General features: G+C 46.8%; 1 protein-coding gene across 1 annotated transcript in view; it reads right to left on the bottom strand.

The window, feature by feature from the left end:
- Positions 1–5279: 5279 nt before the first annotated feature.
- The window catches only part of olfm2a (olfactomedin 2a), a 13853-nt gene continuing 9132 nt past the window's right edge, over positions 5280–10000 (bottom strand). Inside the window, exons 4-6 of the mRNA XM_060047782.1 lie at positions 9522–9698; positions 8757–8930; positions 5280–5605 (exon numbers count right to left, since the gene is read on the bottom strand). Coding sequence (XP_059903765.1) covers positions 5285–5605; positions 8757–8930; positions 9522–9698 — 672 coding nt within the window. The 3' untranslated portion in view covers positions 5280–5284. The remainder of the gene's footprint in view (positions 5606–8756; positions 8931–9521; positions 9699–10000) is intronic.

Consider the following 10000-nt stretch of genomic DNA (forward strand, 5'->3'; position numbering starts at 1 on the left):
AATGTGTTGGGTCGGAGTGGTCACATGCTCACAGGCAGGGCGGATCAGCCCTAGAGCTGTCTCATCATAAGCAGCACCCCGCAAAGCTCCGTCCTGCCGGCTCGCAATAATTTAATGGTTGGGATATTCACGCCCTTGAATTTGAATCACACATTTCATTAGGCAGGCGGGATATTGATTGTTTGTGTTTCAATGCGTAAACTTTATTGCCAATGTGTGGAGAACAACACTGAACGGGCTGATTTTATAATGCAAAACATTTAGTCACAATACCGAATATGAACAACATTTTCTTATTTTAGTTTTGGCTCATGCTTTGTGTATGTTCTCAACATATTTTAGGAAATGTAAGAGCTAACATTTTACTTTCCTAAAAATAACCCACAGTATTACCTCTGCAGCATTGAATAAATAATTGTAGGGCCTAAATAAAAAAAATCTGAATAAAGAAAACATGTCATCATGAAATTGCTACGTTCCTTCCCTTAAAACCTTCCACCAAACACACATCTTATTCATCCTGCTGTTTGAAAATGTCTGACATTACATATTCCATAACTCTGTGGCTTGATAGCATCTACCATACTTAATGATATCTTAATATATTAAGTTCTCAATTCTACGGGCAGTCAAGCGAGGCAGTGGTTAATCAGGGTCACCAGAGTTATAATCAGCGGAACGCTCCAGCAATCTTGTTGTTTCCATCCAGGTGAGTAAGAAACGACGAGGTCAGGGCAATGGGCCATTATATAAGACATTAGTTTGACAGAAGTGTGTGTGAGAGAGGACAGCTGTGGCTGCGTGCATTTTGATCTTAATTGGCCCGGTAATTCCTCCCCTAATGTGTTTTTTTTTTTTATTATCCTGAGCGTGATTAGCAAGTGTGGTATCTCTCTCCCTTCCTCTCTCTTGGTCTCTCTCCCTGTCTCTCTCGCTGTCTCTCTCTCGGTGTCTCTCGGTGTCTCTCACTGTCTCTCTCTCACTGTCTCTCTCTCGTTCTCTCTCTCTGTCTTTCTCTCTCTCTCTCTCTCTCTCTCTCTCTCTCTCTCTCTCTCTCTCTCTCTCTCTCTCTCTCTCTCGCTCTCGCTCTCTCTCTCCATCTCTCTCCCCCCCTCTCTCTGAATTGTCTCTCCCTGTCTCTCTCTCCATGTATCTCTCTCTCTCTCTCTATCTCTCTCTCTCTCTCTCTCTCTCTCTCTCTCTCTCTCTTGCTCTCTCTCTCCCTGCCTCTCTCCATCCACACATCTGCTCCTCAACCCTCTAAACTCTCTCTGTATCTCACTGATGACGAGGACCACCTCAAGGCTGTCTACTCTTTTGTAATAAAGGGCCTGATTTCCCTTTCCTTTAGTGTGTGATGAAACAAAAAACAAACGTATTGATCGGCTCAGTAGACCAGACGTTTCTCTGTCCTCCTCTAAACCGGACCTTTTCTTGTTTGTCTCGTGCTGACAGTGGTTCCCTATTCCAGTCGTCATAAGTGCTTTGTGCTTTCCCTCTCTTCGGTGCTTGCCCTCTCCCCCCTGCTCCCCTGCTCTCTCTGCCTTGTCAGTTGCAAATGGACTCCGAATTGAAAGAGCATATCGAATACATTTATTTTCTTCATCTCTGCATTCTCTGCCCAACTCCCTCACCCGGCGGGTCTCGCTGTCACAACAACAGTGTATTTATTTTGATCTGTGCTGCATGGGTGTCCACGGTATCCCAGGGTAGAAAGAGCACATCAGCCCATCTGCCGCCCCCCCCGGGACCCCCCGGGACCTCCCGGGACCCCCCGGCACTCCTCCCCTCCCCGTACCCCTCTTCTTCTTCTTCCTCCTCCTCCTCCTCCTCCTCTGCGGGCCATGTGTAGCGATGGTGTCCTCGTTTCCCTGGCTCATTTCCTCATCATTATTTAAGCACCATTACAGCACCACGGTCTCAGACTCTTCGTCTTACTTTTCTTGCTCACATCTCTACGACTGTCATGGTAACGGAACCTCCGAGACCCTCCCTGCTCCGCCTCCTTCTCCTCCTCCTGAATCTCTCTCCCTCTCTGTCTCCCTCTCTCTCTTCACTTCACTTCTTCATGCTTTCTGTCCCCCCTTCAACCTATCTTCCCTCACTCCCTGCCTCCCTCATTCCCTCCATCCATCTCTCTGTTCCTCCTTACCTCCCTCCCTCCCCTCCTCCCTCATTTTCTCCTTCCAGCCCTCCTTCCCTCATGACCTTCTTAATCCCTCCCTCCTGTCCTCCCTCCCTCCCCCCGTGTCCCAGGTAGTCTCATTTAATATGAGTCAATAATTAATCGGGTGACAGCCACCAGGGGATGGATGGATTGGACGGATTGAGATGAATAACTGAAAGGGTCAAAACGATGGACCCTTAATATACATAGCTCTACATTTTGTTATAACCAATGATATATCTGTGTGCGTGTGCATGTGTGTGTGTGCATGTGTGTGTGTTTGTGTGCATGTGCGTATGTATGCGAGAGAGCTTGAGTGTGTGTGGTTTTGTGTGTGTGTGTGTGTGTGTGTGTGTGCAATGCATGTGTGTTTGCATGGGTTTGTGTGTAATCGTGTAATCGTCTATTTGTGATTATATATATTCATCTCCAAGATGTGTGCGTTTCAGTGCGTGGAATTCCAACGAAAATAACATTCCATAGTGCAGAAAATGGCGGCAGGAAGCATGGACCATCGAATCAGGAAGGAGGTCAGGCCAGGACAGGGAGAGTCCACAGTCCCAAGACTTAGTATTATGCAGAAGTGTTGAAACATCAGGAGGCACATGCAACAGACAGACACACACAAGCACACGTGCACACAGCTGAAACATTGGGTGTGCCTATTAACATTTTTTACTGTGGGTGTGGCCTACAGCGATGAATCATGGCTACAGTGATTAAGTATTTACAACGTGTTACATAATCAGGTATAATCTGCATATATTGTCATTGAAATATTACACATTAAAGCTGGGGAAGGAAATGTATTTTATAAGGATATTCTTTTGAAAATCTGTTAACATCCCGACAGCAATTAAAAAATCAAATGCTTTAAAAAAGAATAATTAAGATAACAGCATCTGTGGGTGTCACATGTCTGTAATGAGCCTGTCCAATAACACTAACAGCCCCAACCCTAATTGGATGGCCCACCTGTCAGTCTACCTACCAACCCGGCTACCTGTTCACAATCTGTCAGTGCACTCATTGCGCATGACCGGGGGTCAGACATGAGGCTAGGCTGCCCCATTGCTAAAGCCATAGCGAGCTGCTTTGGAGAGGGGCCTGGAGGGATGGATGGGATGTTTTCAGTTGGATACTTTCAGTATCTGGCTCACTCTGGCTGGCTTCTCCAAAACGCCTACCATTACGCTTTAATATTAATAATATGTGAGGAACAAGAACAGATGAATTGACGGCGTGTGGTTTTTGCCTGAATGGAATATCACAATTACTGTAGCCATGGCAACTGAAGGGTTACTGTGTAGTAAAAAGCATTTTTTTCCTAACATTGCACCGTTATTTCAATAGCTTTCAACCAATTTTACCCCTTTTCGTACATTGTTGGGATATAAATATAATTTATGCAGGAGTGTGAGTGTGTGTTTGTTTGTGTATGTGCGTGTGTGTTTGTGCGCCGCAGTGCTTAGGTTATTTTCTGCGATGTGCTCTTCCATTACAAGTCCCGTCAGAACCAATAACAGCCTCATAAACAGCAGCGTCTCAGAAGCCCCAGTGACCTGAGAGCTGTTGTTATCTAACACCTCTGCTCATTGGCTGATTTTATACTATTATCCACGCTTCAGATAATCAGGTCTAGATCTCACACATAGGCACAGAAACACACACACACACACACAGAGATCCAGGTTCTACTTTCCCTCATCTCATTAATTACACACACACACACACACACACACACACACACACACACACACACACACACACAAAAACACACTTATTTACATCCACTCATGCACTCAGGTTCACACACAGACACTTGTTTAGTGTTTTTCTAGCGGAAACATCCCATTAGATCATCTTCCATATCAAATGGCACACTCACACACACTCACACACGGACCGATCGGCACCTGAAACAACACTTCTCCGCGGCGTCCATGAAGAGACTCGACACAGTTTCAACACTTAGCTTTTATTACACGAAGGACCATGCCGACGGATCACGTCCACGACCACAGCACACGGCCCCGGGTCCCGGGGCTACCGCTGGGGCCCGCGGCTCAGCGGCTCAGCGGCTCAGCGGCTCAGCGGCGCTCTCGGGCATGAGGCGAATTCAAATCCCGCCGCAGAGTCCGTCTCCCCCTGACCTCAGCTTCCCCCGATCACTTCCCCGCCACTGGGGGGGGAGAAGATGGCCGCTGAATCCCAATGAGCGGAGACTGATAAACCCCCAGGCAGCCCCCCCTCACACAACACCACCCCCACCCCCACCGCTCCTCTATCCAAACAGGTTCATCCACGCCCCCCCCCCCCCCCCCCCCCCCCAACCCAACCCCATTAAATGTTCTTCACACCCACCCTGAACACCACGGCCGTATCCCACCCGCATCGAGCACCCCCACCCACTTACCATCCCGCAACACCCCCCGGCACACCTCTATCCACCCAACTAACCCCCCCTCCCCCCCCCCCCTCCCCCCCCCCCTCCCCCCCCCCACCCACCCACCCACCCACATTCCCACAGAGTTTAATTTCCTGCTGCACAACATTGCCTCAGTCTCCTGAGCCAGTGACCTCTGGACACGCGTGTTTGATTCCCATGCATTTTTATGTTTGTTATTTCTTCAGTGAGTAGGACACAAGGGGCCAGATGGTGCACTGGGCACGTCGCAGACAGTCGTACTCTCCTGCCGGGATGTCTTTATGTGTATGTGCATGCGTGTGTGTGTGTGTGTGTGTGTGTGTGTGTGTGTGTGTGCGTTATTGTGGTTGTGTGTTGTATTGTGTTGTTTCTAGAGGGCATTCCAACTCTGAACAAAATCAATGTACAAAAAAGTTGCTTGCTTTATCACTTTCACTCCATCTTTTTCCATCCCCCCTCCCTCTTTCTAGCTCCCTCCCTCCCTTCCTCCCTCCCTCTCTCTCCATATATATACCATCTATCTCTAAACTTAATAAATCTGTCTGTCTGTCTGTCTGTCCACAGTCCCTCCCCTTCCCTCTTTCTATCTCTGTCCATCCAGGGTCTCTCCCCCTCCCCCCCTCCCTCCCCCCTGTCTGACCAGTGTCTCTCCCCCCCTGTCTGTCTAGTCCCCCCCCCCCCATCCCCACCTATCCGTCGCTGCGGATGACGTGGAACAGCGTGACGTTGTAGAGGACCTGGTGTCCGTTGTTCCAGGTGAACAGCGCTCTCTCCCGGGGGTTGTAGTCCATCATGGAGATGTGGGAGTACTGGTTGTGGAAGGGGATGTCCGTGTACTCGTACGTGGACGTGTTGGTGTGGTAGGCGAAGTGCACCTTGGCGCCGGCCAGGTGGGAGTTGGTGACGTAGAGGGTGCCGCAGATCATGAAGGCCTCGCCCGCACTGCGCTTGGGGAAGCCTGTGTCCCAACTCTGTAGGACCTCCAGGGAGCGGGGGTCCAGACGGCTCACCTGGGGGGAACAAGGGGGTCGTGGTCACGCCAGCGGCGAAGCTAACCCTTTTTTGGTCATGCTCATGCCCACCCAAACCTTGCTCTTCTTTAAAAGAGCTAGAGACTCGCCAAAATGTGTTTAAGATTCCTTTCCTCTGGGATGAAATAATCATATTGGTATTATGGGTTTAACTGAGGTTAAACTGTTACAAATTGATCTGTGCTTTTCCGACAATAAATCAGCAGACTGTTATACAGTGTGTTGGAGAGAAAGATAAATTGATTGATTTACACCCCCCCAAAGTCAGAACCTAGAATAGCCCCTGGGTCATGCACAGACAGATGTCACGCACCACGGCGGACACACAGTTCTCAACCACGGATTGTGTATACTGTTGTCTTTAGTTTCTAATTCTATTTTTGTCTTTAGAAAAATGGACGAGGTGTCCTCATAGCAGGGTACGCGCATTGGTGTGGTAATCCTTTTTTATTTTAAGTGTTAAAGCTGCTGCAGATGAGATTCAAGGGTTGTGAAGAGATAGGTAGCAGAGGAGAGCAATTGACAGTGAGATTTTAAAAGTCAAGAATAAGATTAAACTACCCCTCACTCTCGCTCCCTCCCTCGTTTCACTCGCCATTGAGATGTGTGGCATTCATACACCTGCGATGACAGGCACGATGGATTCCCCAGACGAATGAAGGGAGAGATGCCCCGATTGGTCAGAAATGGGCCAAGCGTGGTCTAAAATCTAAATTTGCTTTTAGAAAGGCAGACGCAGTCAACTCAGAACGGATATTCTCACAGCTGGGCCATTTCTAACAGGCAACATCATATCATATATAATAGCTCTTGAATCTTACCTGCAGCATCTTTAAGTATTTATTAATACTGGATATATTCATGGTTCCAATGTTTATGCATTTGTTGCTTTGAGTTGAGTCCCTGGTTTCTGAGTTTCTCGTACTATTCAGAAGACACTCTTAATTTATGCTACCTTATGACTATAATTAAATCAAACGACTCTTATTGACACAGGATGTCGTGTCAATTGAGGTTTATTTTATTTCTATAGCGCTGTTTAGTACCTTCATGCAACCTTTTTATAGTTACATTATTCATGCATTTGTACTTTCCCTGAGTTGTGTTTTAGAGGACTTTTACTTATTCAAATGGTGTATTGGCACGGGAAATGTATGATTATGCTGCCAAAGCACATGAAATCCAATAAAATAAATATTTAGATTCCGAGTCTATCACATTTATCAGCCCACTCGTTTTTAACTGAAGAGGTGCTGATGCCAGCACTGCACGTGATGGAAACCATTTTTGGAAAATGTCAAAATTGATAATGACATCGCCCATTAGGTTCTAATGGGTTGTCATATATCCCACCCTGCAGGCTGTCTACAACGGGACTCACACTTTGTGGATCTTGTGTTTATTGAGAGATATATGTTATGTTATGTGTAAGGGATAATGCCAGACGAAATGGATAAGGCGTCGAAATCATGGACATATTAAAGGTCGAAATGGACGACGCCTTAGAACCGTCTGACAAGCAAATGGAGGAGGGTTGCCTCCGCGAAGTGCATTAATTCCTGAAAATGGACACCTCGAAGTGCATTATCCTGCTTAAACCATGGTCACTTGCCAAAGAAAGTAATTTAGACCATTCATTTATATTTGCATGCGTTTTTCAATACAATAATAACGTTTTTCACAAGCCATAACTTTGTTTCCCTGGTAACGCCTGAGGGTTTGATTAATACCTGGAACAATCATTACCCCCCCGTAAGGTTCTTATGCAACGGAAACATTGTTCACTCCTCCAGTAATTAGGACGAACCATAGCTACGACTTGGCAACGCAAGGTATTCTAGTCCACTCAGCTATGAGCCAGAGAGCTAACGTTATGCATTGTACATATTTATAATTCGAAATTCGTCCCAGCCTTTATACCACAGATACCTTAGGGTCTATAGCATATAACCACATTGTCTGATTACAGTTTAATTAATTTTTCGCAATTTACCAGCTCTCGTTTTGAAGGCCAAATCACCGCGCCATTCTTTTTTAATGGGAATCGCGACGGTCTATATACTTTCAACATAAAGTGTACATATTTATAATTTGAAATTCGTCCCAGCCTTTATAGATATATATATATATATAGTATTATATATTATAATTATAATTATACCACGGACTTCGCGGAGGCAACCGTCCTCCGCTTCGCGTCGGACGGTTCACGCCTCCACGTTCCTGATAATGGACACCTCGTCGGGCATTATCCCTTACTTATATTATAATTTATAGATTATATATATTATTATATTATATATTATACATAGATTACACAGATACTATAGGGTCTATAGCTTATAACCTGTACAGACAATGTGACTGGAACTACTTAGCAGGTGTCCGTATATCAGGGGTTAATGCACACCCTGCAGTCAATCAGAATTGAGTATTCCCCCAGACAGTGGAATAATATGTGTTATTATATGTTTAGTGAAATTGAGTTTGTATTTTTCTCCTCCATGACTTTGTTGCACTTTCAAGTCCCTCCGTCTACACTTTGCTCACACAATCAGAGCACACGACAGGACTTGGATTGTGATTATGCAAGAGTTGGCTCATAATGGATGTGAATGGGGTCATGTTTCATTTGCGCGTTCCTTTCACGGGATCTCCATTCTATGTAATGTCCACAGCAATATCCATAGACACTATAAGTCCCAGCAGGAAATGAGATTCTTCGGTGATAAATGAACTGTCAGCCTGTTGAGAAACGACGTGTGATTCAGGTAGGCTTACAACGTTTCTTTCTCCCTTTAAATGTACATTGATAGACTGTGTGGGACAATGCTGTGATACCGATGAATCAATCGCTGACGAGCCCGGACGACCAATGACACACCAGTAAATAACAATGCATCCCATTAAAAAAAAAAAAAGACACACAGACACACACTCACAGATACACTCGCACTGAGTGAGACTCACACTCACACTCACACACACACACACACACACACACACACACACACACACACACACACACACACACACACACACACACACACACACACACACATTCACACTGACACACAAACATACACACTCACACTCACACTCACACACACACTCACACGCCCTCCCTCACCAGTATGTTCCCAGCGCTGGGTATGGAGGTGTAGATGGCCCAGAGGCCGGTCTCGTCCGCCATCAGGTCGATATCCGAGGACCCCCCCCAGCTGTAGGGGAAGGTGTTGTTGTAGCCCGCCCCGCTCAGACTGCGCTGCAGCACCACGGTGCGCGAGCGGAAATGATACTGGACCTGGAGAGACAGAACACATGCACACATATACAGACGCACACAGATACACACGCGCACACACGCATACACAAGCATGCACACATGCATACGTACACACACACACACACACAGACACACACATAGATACGCATGCATGCACACACACACACACAAACACACAGACATACACACACACACACACACACACACATGCACACACACACATGCACACACACACACACACACACACACACACACACACGCACACACACACACACACACACACACACACATGCACACACACAGACACCAACACACACAGATTCACATACACGCACACACACACACGCACACACACACACACACACACCGATAAAGACACATTAACATACAAAAGATGTGTGAAGCAATCAATGGACGAACAAATGAATTGATGCATGTCGGCATTAATGGGACACAGATGTGGATACACGCGCACACACACGCCGGGATCACATGTGACACCTGCGTACATGGACCACAGCTGCATCGTGATCATCAAGATCGTGATGATCATTATCAGCCTCCTCATCCTCATCATTATCAGCATCATCACTATCATCCTCCTCATACCAGGATGTTGGTCTGATGCTTGTTGTAGTACAGTGAACCATTGTAGACCACATGTCCGGTCCCGGCCCACGGGTGGGGCAGCAGATGCTGCACGAAATTCTGGCCCTTGGTGAAGTCCCCCATGGTTCTGTACTCCAGCACGCGCCTGCCTTTATAGTAGCCGTCCATAGACCACACCTGATGGGCGGAGGGTACTGATGTTAGGGTGAGGCGCTGCTTAGAAAGTGTGGCAGAGAGGACACACAATGAACTCCAGAGGATACAGAATACAGTGTAATGGAGGGACGAACGGATGCCCAGCTGGGACATCTGTGGGAGCGTGGTTCACACCGGTTTAATAAATGGGACTTCCTTATGCTGCAGAACAGGGGAAGGCATTAATCCAACCGCCAAATGATAATGGTGGTGGCAGTGGCGTATGAAAGGTGGAACTGGGACATTTATGAGTAATGGGAACATGGTAAATGTAGGACAGAGTG

The sequence above is a fragment of the Gadus macrocephalus genome, chromosome 3, assembly GCF_031168955.1.
Source record: "Gadus macrocephalus chromosome 3, ASM3116895v1".
NCBI lineage: Eukaryota > Metazoa > Chordata > Actinopteri > Gadiformes > Gadidae > Gadus > Gadus macrocephalus.